The sequence below is a fragment of the Acomys minous genome, assembly GCF_964271855.1.
Source record: "Acomys minous genome assembly, chromosome: 3".
Classification (NCBI taxonomy): Eukaryota; Metazoa; Chordata; class Mammalia; order Rodentia; family Muridae; genus Acomys; species Acomys minous.
In genome coordinates, this window is record NC_140485.1 from 119,166,878 (window position 1) to 119,179,863 (window position 12,986).

At 48.3% G+C, this 12,986-nt stretch overlaps 1 protein-coding gene across 3 annotated transcripts in view; it reads right to left on the bottom strand.

Moving 5' to 3' along the window:
* MAP7 (microtubule associated protein 7) overlaps positions 1-9,318 on the bottom strand; it is a 135,032-nt gene extending 125,714 nt beyond the window's left edge. The window contains exon 1 of one of the 3 annotated variants that reach the window (XM_084776276.1): positions 9,104-9,318. In XM_084776276.1, coding sequence (XP_084632402.1) covers positions 9,104-9,170 — 67 coding nt within the window. In that variant the 5' untranslated portion in view covers positions 9,171-9,318. Of the gene's footprint in view, positions 1-8,703; positions 8,784-9,103 lie in introns of those variants that run through there. The other 2 variants (XM_084776277.1, XM_084776272.1) reach the window with 2 other exon arrangements.
* Positions 9,319-12,986: the final 3,668 nt, after the last annotated feature.

Consider the following 12,986-nt stretch of genomic DNA (forward strand, 5'->3'; position numbering starts at 1 on the left):
TGTCCACCTAAAGGCCATGAGCATCCAGTCTCCTAGGGAACAGATGGAGGAGGTCATACCTGTCAACTGTTTATAGATGACAGAACAACCAAGGTGAACAGAGGCCATGGGGTCACCAGCAACTTCTCTGGAGATGAGTATTTATATTTTGACAAAACGCTATCTACTCACTCCAAATTAACTTTTTCCCCCTTTTTAGGGAAGAAGGAAGAAGAGTAAAAAGGAAGTAGAGAGAGAGAGAAAAGAAAAGCTCATTATATGCCATTTTGTCTAGCTTCCCATTTATATATAAACACATACAAGTGTGCCACTGATTGTGTGTTTATTTGTCCATGCAAATGTATTCACATCTATTTTTATATCTATACATCCTTCAAAGAGTTTTGGGGAGAGAAATGGAACAAATGTACACACTTCAGGATAGTAATAGCTGTAAAGATTTTCCAGGTTGTTGTAAGCGAGGACCTCCTGACACCTCCAAATTAAACCTACCCAGACAGTCAAATGGAAGATCACGGAGCGGAAAGTGGGTTGAAACCAGTTTTCAGCATGGGCTGCACACAGGAGCCACCTGGGGAGTTTTAAATCCACTGCCACCTGGCTCCCACCTGCAAGATTCTCTGATAATTGCCTGGGCGCTGTGGGAGTTCTAGGTCTCTGAGTGATTTTAACTTTTTGCCAAAAGCACTACGGGCCTGAAGTAACGCTGCTCTAGCACATGACCTCAGTGACTGTCTCAACAGCAAGACCTTCTTCTGCCAAGGGGTGAACCTTATTTAAGAGAGCACTCTAGGGCTGTGGTGTCACCAGGCTAATGTAGAGCATCTACCACAGTGAACAGAAACCAATCCAAAGCGAAGGCAGAACTCGGTCAGCCGGGTCCTGTCTGCCCTGTCTGCCACACGGAAGGCTCTCAGGCCAGGAGCTTCTGAGAAATACCCAGGGAGCTTAAGATCTTGAGAAGCAGCCAAGCTTCCTGCAATGGGAACCCATCTTATTTATAACCGAATTATTATGCATTTCAGAGCCACCCAGCACGGCTTGGAGGAAGGGGGTTCTTCCTAGAATTTCACCTTGAAATTTGAACTTACCCTGGAGTGTAGCTTCTTTCTATATTCAGTGTGGTGTCGGTGACGCACGTTTTATGCACAGAAGGATATGACACACTACAGGATGGTCCTATTTACCAGAAAGCCAGCTCTCAGGAGGAGGTTTTGGTGGCAATTTCTGAAAAGCCACGGAATTTTAAGATACCTCCTATGGGAATATTCTAGCCTTAGAAACAGCGATTTTCACTAACCATGCTTCCAAAGTGCAGCTCACATATGGGAACCCGCCCACCCTACTTTCTTGCCACCTGTGCCCACCTGCACTCTCCGGCTAGCTGTGCCAACCCTCTTGGGCATTTTCTCATGCAACTGGGTTTTAAAATTAAGTTATCAGACAAAGTAGTGGGGCTCGTGCCTCCGCTCACCTTCTTTGCGTAACTTCCCGCCCGCCCCCCACTTTGCTGGTTCCCCACACGGGTTCCATCACTCCCCACCCCCCTCTAGATGTCTTCCTGCTCACTCATGGTCACCTCCCCAACCAGGTGTTTTGAAATAGGATCTCACGTGGCCAAGGCTGGCCTTGAACTTCTGACCCTCCTGCTTCCACCTTCCGAGCATTAGGACTACAGGGCCATCATACACTCTCTTAGACATAAATTCAACACATGAGAGAAAATATATTTGTCTGTGTCTGGCTTATTTTGTTTAACAATATTCTCTAGTTCCATCCATTTTCCTGCATGTGCTAATTTCACTTTTCTTTATGGCTGAACAGAAACAAACAAACTTTGGGTATACAGGGCCACATATTTTTCATTAATTAATTAATTAATTAATTAATTAATTAATTTTTGAGACAGGGTTTCTTTGTGTAGTCCTGGCTGTCCTGGAACTCACTGTGTAGACCAGGCTGGCCCCAAACTCCCAGAGACGCACCTGCCTCTGCCTCCTGAGTGCTGGGATTGAAGGTGTGTGTCACCATGCCTTGCTGGGACACATTTCTTTATCCATTCACATACTGATGTACATCTAGGCCAGTTCTGTTTCTTGGCTCTTTTAAACAGTGTAGCAACAAATATGGGCCTCATAACTACCTCCGGAGGGACCTCAAAGACGAGGAAAGGTTGAGTGTAACAGAATCATTTATTTTTGGTTTGTTTTTCTAATGTAGTTGTTCTCATATCATCAAAAACATTCAAGGTCACTAGCGTGGGATGCAGCTCATTGGACCATTTGATCCTTAGCTCTACAGAAAAAAGAAAAAGGGCCGGAAAGATGGCTCAGTGGCCAAGGGCGCATGCAGAAGCACGGGGACTTGAGCTAAATGTCAAGTATCCAGGAATAACGCCGGTGTGAACGCCGGTGTGAACGCCGGTGTGAATGCAGGCGTGAATGTGGGCGCCTGGAACCCCGGAGCTGTGGGCAGAGGCAGAAGGACTGAGCGGGGTGGGGGTGGCAGTCAGCTACAGAATAAGGCACAATGTGACAGGATGGCACGGCCCATGCCCATGCCTCCACATTCACACTCACAGGTGGGCGAACCTTGCACACTCGCATACACCACAAGTACACACACCATCCTCACACATACACACACACACAAGAAAAAATATGAAAAATGAAAAATCAAAGCAGCATCTAATAAACCAAAATCTAATTCTTCAATTGGCTAATTCTCAAATTTAAAAATACATTAAAGAGAATAATCCTTAACATATAAGGGAGAAAACAAATGTCATTTAACTTATATTGCAAATGACTACAACCAAGCATTATAGGGATAACTAATTATAAATAGTAATTTTTGATAATAACTAACAACTAATATAAGGTGATTGGCACCATCACTAAAGAGCAGATAGACTTTGAAACTGGGGAAGAAGAACAAACCATTACCACAGGCACACAGGCCTGGTCCCTGATGGGGGAGTGTCCAGTGACAGACCGCAAGGCACTGAGAGTGCACTGCACAAATTGAAGATTAGTACAAAGTATTCATCTCGGTAACACAGTGTGCCACAAGGAATAGGAACACCACAAGGCAAGACATAAACCAGTATTTCCAGCTTGCCTTCTTTTCCTTCTTCTAGAGACCGGGTCTTGCTATATAGCCCTGGCTGGCCTGGGCCTTACTATGTAGACTCATGAAGACCAGCCCGCCTCCGCCTCCTGAGTGTTAGAATTAAAGGCCGGCATCACCACGCCAGGCTACTTACAATTCTCTAACACAACAGCCCCTTCCAAGGTCTAGGGATGAGAGGACAGAGGCGCTAGGGAGGAAGAGAGAAGTGCACTGGCTCGTGTGCTGTTGTGGGAAAGTGTTGCAGCTCGGAATCTCAGGGTACGGGCTGCACAGTAAGTGAGAAAGTCCACGGGGATAAAGAGAAAAGGGGACAAAGCAAGAAGAAAGCAGGTGATCGAGAGCTTGGGCTCACTTCTCAGAATCACAGAACAAAGAAGACACACCGAAAAGAAACTCAGCGTTATACTTGGGTTCTGGGCCCAACCTGACTTCCTTAGAGAGCCTGCCTTAGCATCAAGCATACAAATACCTCACTTTGAGGGGATTATAGTTTACACACACACACACACACACACACACACAAACTTGGCAGAATGGCTAAGATGAAAACAATCAAACCAACAAAACATACAAGGGCCGATGAGGATGCGCAGCAATTATTTCCCATGTGATGCTCACAGAAAAAGTTGTAGGGCCACCCTGGAAGTGTGGCAACCTCTGTAATCGCAGTGCAGACAATAATGTAAGAAAGACAGTAATGCCTCAAATGAAAACAGGTGACGTAAAAGGCAGCATACAAGCCATTTGCAAAAGGGTTGTTCCTCCCTCCCAAACCTAGGTGGATGGGGAAGGAGTCCCCTGCTCACTTCTGTATCAGTGAGGAGAGGAAACTAACAATGTCCTTCACAGTGTGGTCAAATCTAAACAACATTAGGGCAGGTTTGGGGAGGCGGGGGACCACTGCAAAGGTTACATTGTATGCTTCCACTCTGGAGACCAGAAAAGGTCAAAGCCAAAGATGCCAAACAGATAAGTGGGTGGGAGGTGAGCCTGAGGGAATTGGGGGGGGGGGGATGGGGGGAGGGGGGAGGGAGGGAGAGGAAGGACTCTTCTTCTAAGTCTAGTTGATAGTGATAGCAACAACATAGCTATAAATCTATGTTAACTGTGTATTGAAAGAAAATGGTTATATACAAATTAAAAAGCAAAATTAAAAAAAAAAAACAATCCCTCTACTTATGGATGCTCAATGTATTGACTTTCTCTGACAACCTCTCTGCAAAGGTCCACTGGGCTATTCTGCTACCCAACTACTGGATCATCACTAACCGCTTATAATTGAAGGCACCCCAACCCTTGGGCAAACAACAGAAATTCCTCTCCTAGGAGCGATCAGTTTGTGTTAAAGGCACAGCAGAGCTCTTTTGTGCTAAAGTGAGCAACTGAGAGTCATAGTTAACCGGCATAGAAAATATCTGATGGACAGACACACTTCTCCCTGCACACACAATACTGTGCCAACCTCTTGGCTCGACCTTTGCCCTCAACGCACCATCATTCTGAATTGATTTTCCCGGATACTTACTCGGTGCATTTCTCGCCACACTTGTATCTGTGTTTTCTCTCCTCCTCCAGCAAACTGCATGTCACTTACCAGCTCATAGACGTTTAAGTGCTATCTGCAGTAGGTGCTCCCGGATGACCACGGCCAGAAGCAATCCTTCCTCGACCAAACTCCTCACAACATGCCCAAATTCATCTGGATTTCCTTACTAAATCTGAAAATCATATTTGCCAGCCTTCCACCCTCCATAATTTTAACAATCTATAGAAAGTACACATTCTTGGCCAAATTATTCTAAGCCTTCATGTTTTTAGTTCTTGCAGTAGCATAAGACATTTTTTTAGCTTTTTTTTTTTAAAGCTCTTTGAATAATTTGTTTTCAGGTATCTAGACACAAGTGTGTTGATTTACATCTGGCAATGTAAATTAGTGTTTCACACACACGCCTAAGTATGACAGCACCATGACTACCTCGTGTTAATACTTAGGGCAGTGGTTCTCAACCTGTGGCTCGCGACCCCTTTAAGACTTGAATCACTTTTTCACAGGGGTCGCCTAAAAGCATCAGGAGTAGGAGATAATTACATTACAATTCATACCAGTAGCAAAACTGCACTCATGAAATAGCAGTGGGAATAATCTTAAGGCTGAGGGTCACCAGGACAGGAGGAGCCGTACTGAAGGGCCGCAGCCTCAGGAAGGCTGAGAACCGCCGACTTAGCAAGATGCAGAGTTCGCCAGCTGACGACGTCCTTCTAGTGTCTGGGCTCTGAGTTTCAACAGGGCTTGCATCACGGGAAGCCCCGAGCATCTGCTTTCTGTGCATTTGCAGACGTTTAACTTAGGCCCTAAGTGTGACCAGAAAGATCACTTTTTATTTTGCAAAGATTCACAGGAGATACATGGTGACGGTAAGAGTCTAAGTTCTCTCACCAGTGTCCTCCCCAAGACAAACAAAAACCCAATTCTAGGTTCTAAGTAATTTCTCCAAAAGAACAGCAGTAGAACCTACCAATTTTACATTTATTTTTTTACTAATTTATTTACATTTACTTTTTATGATTTCACTAATTTATTCTTTTGCACACCAAAGTTTAGGCACATGGGAAGCAGCGTTGAAATTTTAACTGTGTGTGTGTTTTAAAGGAGGTTGGCAAAGGGGGATTTGTTTTGTGTAGCCGCTTTCCATAGCTCGTGAGCACAAGCACATAGAATTTGAGCTCAGATAGTTTTGTGATGTGATCGCCTGTGAATTTGCTCAAAATAATATTCTAAAAGAAAAGGACCTGACATCCTCTAGTGGTGAAATATAAACGTATTTCCAAGGCAATTGTCTATTTTAGTTCTTGCTTCTCTTTGACTATAGACAAGGAAAACATTACAGGATACTGAAAGAACTGAAAGAATCTAATTGCAACCCTTGAGCAAAAGCTAAACATACATCCACAGAAGTGTTTGTGAATGTTGCATTTGTATAGCACCCTTTAAATACGTACTGTGCGGATAAAGTTCACTCTACCTAAGCCCTGCACATGCCTATACATAGGCCTTTAATCTTGAACATATCACAGGCAGTGTTTTTGTAATAACCTGAGACTTTCATCTGAAGAGCCCTGAAATTGCAACCTTTGCACAGGGGCATAAAATTTAACAACCACTTAAGGTTGGGTTCTACCTCAAAATAATTGCATATAAAAAGAAAACAAAATGAATGCTTCAAGAAATGCATTGCCGTTTGTGGCTGAGAAAAAAACGGCACACAGGTAACCTAGGACTTGGAGGGCGGTATGGTGGGGGATAGGAGCAGCCGGGAACACATGGCAAGACCCCCAGCTCCAGCAAACACACACAAAAACAAAGATAGAAAGGAAGGAAAGAAATGTGGCATTTTGAGGTGGTGACTTTTACCTTCTAGTGGCGATAAAAGATGGGCCTAGGCACCCTCTTCTTCAATAAATAAACAAAATCCCACATAAACCTGTGATTTAAAAAACAATGAAGTGAAGTGTCCCAATGTATATAATGTTTAGTGTGAGCGTTAAACTGAAGTTTTATATTCAGATACAGGTCATGGCTTATACATACATAGGAGGGCGCAGCTGCCAACATTCAAACACCCCCAGGTGTTCTCTCAGAATAGCGTTACCTGGATTTAAATATATGTATATTTACAGGGCCGATGGTACAGCTCAGTGAGTAAAGGTGCTTGCTGCCAGGCCCGGGACCTGAGTCGGATCACTAGGTGGGAAGAGGAAACTGACTCCCACAGGTTGTTCTCTGACTCCTACACTCGTGCTCCATCACGTGTGTGACACGCACAAGTGCACACACACAAATACACACAAAATCAATGCAACTAAAAATACGCTGAGAGCCAAACGTAATGGCTTACACTGGTAATCCCAACCGAGGCAGAAGCAGCTTGAGCTAGCGGCCCGTCTGGGATGTAGAAAGAGTTAAAGCCCAGTGTGTACGTAAATATAGAGACTGTATCAACAAACAAACAAACAAACAAACCCCAAACTAAACCAAAAATAGGCTTTACAGTCCCTTCCTTTAGCATCCACTGGTACGAGTGTTTTCCAATACTAAAAGCAAGTATAGAAAAGTGGGGAAATACAGGCCAGAATATATGACTATACACACATACCTATGCACATGTGTGTTGGTCATATATAGAACACGTTTATGGGAAATTTAAATTTCTAGGCAAAGATGTGGAGGAACTGTTTACTAGAAGGAAATGATGATCAATAAATAAATCCCACCTTTAATAAAAGAGAGCACTTGGTGCCAAGTCTAAGTTTGATTCCCAGAGGCTACATGATGGAAAGAGAGAACCCAACTCTCCTACAAGTTACCTTCTGATTTCCCACATGCTTGCTGTGGCATGCACGCAACCCACCCCCACCCCCGCCATGTAAATAAATGTAACTTTTAAAAAGAAAGCATTACAGTGACGACGCCTGGCTGAGTTGCATAGGAACGGAATATACTCCAGCTGCAAGTTCGTTTATGTCTGAACAAGCACCAATGCAATCAAGAACAAACTGATGCCTATTAAATCACTATAACAACCGCCCCCCCCCCCCCCGCCCCAGAAGCTGTTACTTATCTGTGCCTTATTCACAACCAAGCATGCCTTGGATTGGGGAGCCTGGACAGCTCCCAGCTCATCAAGTTCCTCAATTACTCAGGCATCCTCGCTTCTCCACCCAGACCAAAATAATGATCACCGATCTTTCAAACGCGGTAAGACAAACTCAACCACACTACAGGATGTAGCCTGATGTGGAAATAAATTCAGGACACCGTGTCAGTCTTAACCTCAGGTGTAAATCATGAGAGTTTACGTACAATCGCAGATACATAATTGGGAAAACACTGCTAAGCTCTATGGACCTCGCGTCCATAAGCGGTTTGTTGGGGGTCGGGCCAGGAGGTGGAGCGACTTTTGCATTTAGAAAACAAATCACTTTCGGGCTGTGGGTGTACAGAAGCTGTTAACAGCTTGCAACTGCGTGGTCTGCAACTTAACATTTCTTTAAAATAACAAAAGCGCCTCCCGCCCCCATGCCAAGTGTAGGTAGGTACAAGAAACTGTTTACCGGCCAGGAATAGAACAGGGGGTTGGTTAGACGAAGGGTATGCTTTGCAATGCAGTCCCCAAAGACCAAAAACAAAATCACGAGGCGGGACGGGGGGGTGCGTGGGAGGGGAGAGATGGCTTTATATTACGGTGAGATGGGAGCGAGTGGGAAGATCTTCCCAGGGTGTGAGCCACGTCCCTGCGTATCCGCGGTGGTGGCGGCGGAGGCGGCTTGTCAACACCGAGGCCCGAGGGCCAACCGCCGCCGCCGAACCAACGCTCCAGCTCGGTGTCCCGGAGGAGCCCGGCTGGGAGACCGCACTCTCGGTGCTCCGGGCGAAGGTCGGGCAGCGAGGTCCGGAGGGGGGCGGCGGCGGCTCGCACCTACAGGCCGGTTCCCTCGACTCCGACCCCTGTTCGTCCTGCTCGTCTCGCTCCCCCGTCACCCCCACTCTACTCCACCCCACCAGCCGCGCACCTGGCCGCGCGCTCCCGCCGCCTGGTCGCTCGGAGGCTCGGATTCTTCCGCCTCCCTGGGCCTCCAACTTCACCGAGTGCCCACGACCTCCCCGCGCCCCCGGCCTCCCCGCACCCCCAACTTTTCCCGCGTGTCTGCGACCTCCCCGAGTATCCGCGACCTCTCCGCGTGCCCGCGACCTCTCCGCGTGCCCGCGACCTCTCCGCGTGCCCGCGATCTCTCCGCGCGCCCGTGACCTCCCCGCGCGCTCAGGCCTGCTTCCACCTGTTGTGGCCCCGAGGGCGCTCGGCGGTGGCCGGTCGCGCGGACTCCGAGGGTCGCTGTCGCCGTGGGGACCAAGCCCCCTGCCCACTCCCGCGACCCCCCGACGACCCTCTCCCGTCCCCGGCCGCGCCGTCACCTGGGTCGCTCTGCGCAGTGCCGTCGCCGCCCCTGTGGCCGTCGCCGCCAGCTCCCTGCTCCGCCATGGTGCTCCGATGACGCGCCCGGAGAGCCGCTCCGCCCTCTTCCTCGGCTACGCTCCCGCCGGGCCCCCGCCTCCCCGGCCCGCGGCCCAGACAGGTGAGCGGCAGCCTGCGCGGGCGGGCGGGGACGGCGAGCGCTGGCCCGAGGCCGCCGGGGCTCGGCGCGCCCCCTCGTGGGCAGGTGCGGCGTCGCAGGCGCCGCGAAGGTCGCCGCCGTCGAGCCTCGGCTCCCAGCCACCGCCGCCCGAGGTCGCCTCCCCGGTCCAACCCGCAGCCTAGTGCGGAGAGGGCGTTCGAGCGCTCGGTCGCCCAAGAGTCCGATGCCACGTGGAGAGCTGAAGTGCACTGGCTGGGTTCCACGCTGGGGATCCCGGCTCGGTCTGAGCTCCCTTGGCTTTTCCGTGTCCCCGATAAGTCCCACTAGGCAGGTTTTGTGAAACCTGCGCTGACTGTCGTGTGGCTTTTCTTATTCTTTGTTTCCGATTAGTAAACTGTCTTGTGACTTGGCTTGGATGGACCAGGGGAGTGGGGAAGGCAGTGTTTCAAAAAAGAAACATTACGAACTGAGAAACGAATTTCTGCCCGAGCAAGGCAAAATAAATGATAAGCAACAAAAGGCTGAGGGGGTGGCTAAGTAACCTACAGAAATGGAAACAGACGGAACAAAAGAGCGAACGGAGCAGCCTGCCAGTGCTGCCTCTTCACACGGAAAGACAAGTCCCTACTACCTGTGATCAGCTGAACATAACCCACGAACTCTTTACACTTTGAAACCCCACGGAACGTATTGGGGGACACTCAAGAGTGTCAGTCAGGACAGTGTCACAGTTAGAAAAAGATGTCAGCCCAAGCCCAGGACTGGAGTGTGTCACTTCATTTACAGGTTTTCTGGTCGGCTCTGGATTCTCCCCCAAAGCGCCAGGCCTGCAGTAGAAGAGTCAAAAACGACCTTAGAACTGTGAGATAGCACTACATCATATTCAGATCGATCTTAACTACACTTCCGGTCAGTACATATAAAGCCCCAGGTAAGCAGAGGAAGCACTAATTGGCCTCAGCAAATGTTCCACTTCGTGAAATCAGGAGAGTTCAGGACACCTTTCTCTGAACAGCAGAAAAGGCTCTTAGCTCAGTGTATGTAGTTCAACTATTTGAGAGACCCCTGGAAAAGGAGGGTGATTCGTTTTCAGCCTTCTGGTTGACATTAGTAAGTCAAGACATTATTCATACTAGGTGTTTCTGTCCCAAGTTAATCCTTGAGGCAGGAGGATCATCAGGAGTTTGAGGCCAGCCTAGGCTAAATGGTGAGACCCTGTCTCAAAAACAAAAGAGGTTATTGATGTGTGTTTGTTCTCACTGGCATTTTTTTTTTCCTGATAATTTGTGTGTCAGTTCTCCCAAGTTAATGAAACAAGGAGACCAATCTGGCCCTTAGACAGAGTCCTTGTTCCAAACCTAAGTTGCAGTGTCTGCCACACGGTAGGGGAGTGATGACATCTGTTAAATGTCAGATGCCACCATCCCGTCCTTCAGGCTGTACTTTCCTAGGAGCACAGAAGCCATCTGCCTTGAGCTCACACATCCAACTCAGAAGTTCTCCAGACGCCCTGCTTTCCCTTCCCAGGATAGAGCCGAGCCGCTGGCACCATCCGCTCCCCTTCTGCCTCCTGCTCTCCCCGTCACCTGGATACCAGTCTACCCAGGGCCATTTGATTCCCAAGTCCATTCTCGTGACTTTTCATCTAGTGTCACATGTTTTGTCCAACAGAAGTAATAACTCTATGGGCTCTTGAGACTTAGCTATTAAAAAAAAAACAGATGCACAGTTTTTCTTGCTCATCTATAGCAGTTTTCCAAATCACAACATGCAGTTGCTGAGTGTTTCTCAATCAGTTGTCTCCTGGACATCTTCCTCCACCTCCTGATGGCTGGGACGACAGGAGCACAGAATCACCCCAGGTCCCCGAGATAGTTTGTGGGCTTGATGCCGCACTGTCCTCCACTGGGTCACTTGGCCACTAACTAGGTTTTTGTTATTCCTCAGTCTCTTTTGTTGACATAGATCTCTCTTCCTCCTTTCTCCTGTTCCCTCCCGACATCTTCATACTCCGCAGAGTTTAGGCCACACCTTTCCTATCTCTGCTTTGTCTCTCATGACCCTCCGTTTATAATTAACTCCCCCTTGGAGACTCTCAGGTCTAGACTGTATACTCCTGACCTCAGTGCCAACCTTCTCGGATGCATTCTTTAGATTTTTTTGTGTGTTTGTTCATAGGTATGCCATGTGTGGAAGTGTGGAGACCGGAGGGCAACCTCAGACATCCCTCTGGACACTGCCCACATTGGTTTTTGAGACAGGCTCTCTCATTTGGTCTGGAGCTTCCTTCTAGGATGGATGGCCAGAGAGCTGCCTGTTTTGGCCTCCCAGTGCTGAGGTGACAAGCACACACCGCCAATGCCTGGCTTGGTTGTTCTTTTGTTTTTTTCTGGGAGTTGAACTCAGGTTCTCAACGTACAAGGCAAGCGCTGACTAAAATCTCTTCCCAGCCCCTTTTTCAATATTCTTTGAATAATTCTGCTATGAAGTCAGCATCCCCTGAGCACACGCCACCCCTACCCCGCTAAGTTTCTGCCTTGGAATCTCTTATCCACATAGGCTCAGCATTTATCTCTCCCCCCACCCCCCCACCTTGTCCTTGCTGCCCAGAGTTCCCAAATCCTTACAGCGCATCCCTGCCACCCTCACCCTCACTTCCCAGTAGCCTGACTCATGCTGGACCCTCTTTCAGATCTGAGACAGGCTCAGAACTGCCCTGTTTGGTTCCCCGCACTTATACCATGTCACTAGATTATAAATATAACACATGTCCATTTTACACAGCTCTTTCTGGCTCAAAAAACAAAAACAAAAAACAAAACACTTTTTAAAATAGATTCTCTGTCCCCAAATACTGTGATGTTAAACTTCCTCCCTCCCCTTCATTTCCTGAGGGGGTCCTTGAACTTTTCACCCCATCATTTCAGTTTCTGGCCTATGAGTTTTACTCACATTCCTTAGAATGCTTCGGACCTCCCCTCTCTAGCCTGTCGTCTGTCCATGCAGTTTCCTGGTCCTGACTTGTCACCTCTGAAAGGCCCAGGTGAGGATGGATCCTCCTACATGGGATGTGTCCACCTGGCCTGCCTCAGCGGGCCTACCCTCTGCACTTCCCTGGCTTTAACACTTGCTCTGAGACACGTGGGAGGGTCTGTTGCAGGTCTGGGTCTGCAATCGGATGCTCATTTTTGATGTCAGGGACTCCGTCTCCTCTTCGGGTCTCTGGGGAGTTTCCATAAAGCCTGGAACTGCGAGTTGTTTTATTTGTCCCTGCACTGTCTCTGCACTTGGCAGGCACTGTGGGCGCTGTTTCTCTTCCAGGGTGCTACAGTGCCTGGTTCGTCACAGCCACTCAAGTGGGAGACGGTCTTCCTACACGTTTGGTTGCACTTCTGACAATGGGGCGTGAGTGGCAAGAACTCACTCTTACTCATACACTGCAGTATGCACTGCCCGTGTTTATTTACCATGCTGTGTGTAGGATGTGTGTGGAATTCAGCGCGCGCGCGCACACACACACACACACACACACACACACACACACACACGGAGGTGAGAAGGCAGCTGTGGGATGGGCTCTCTGCTCCCACAGGTTCTGCGGATTGATCAGAGGCTGCCAGGCTTGTGTGGCAAACACCTCTACTCACCGAGTCACCTCCCTGGCCTACAGTCAGTATTTAACAAATGCTTCTGAGTGAGCACCAGAGCTCTTACTGCATGCT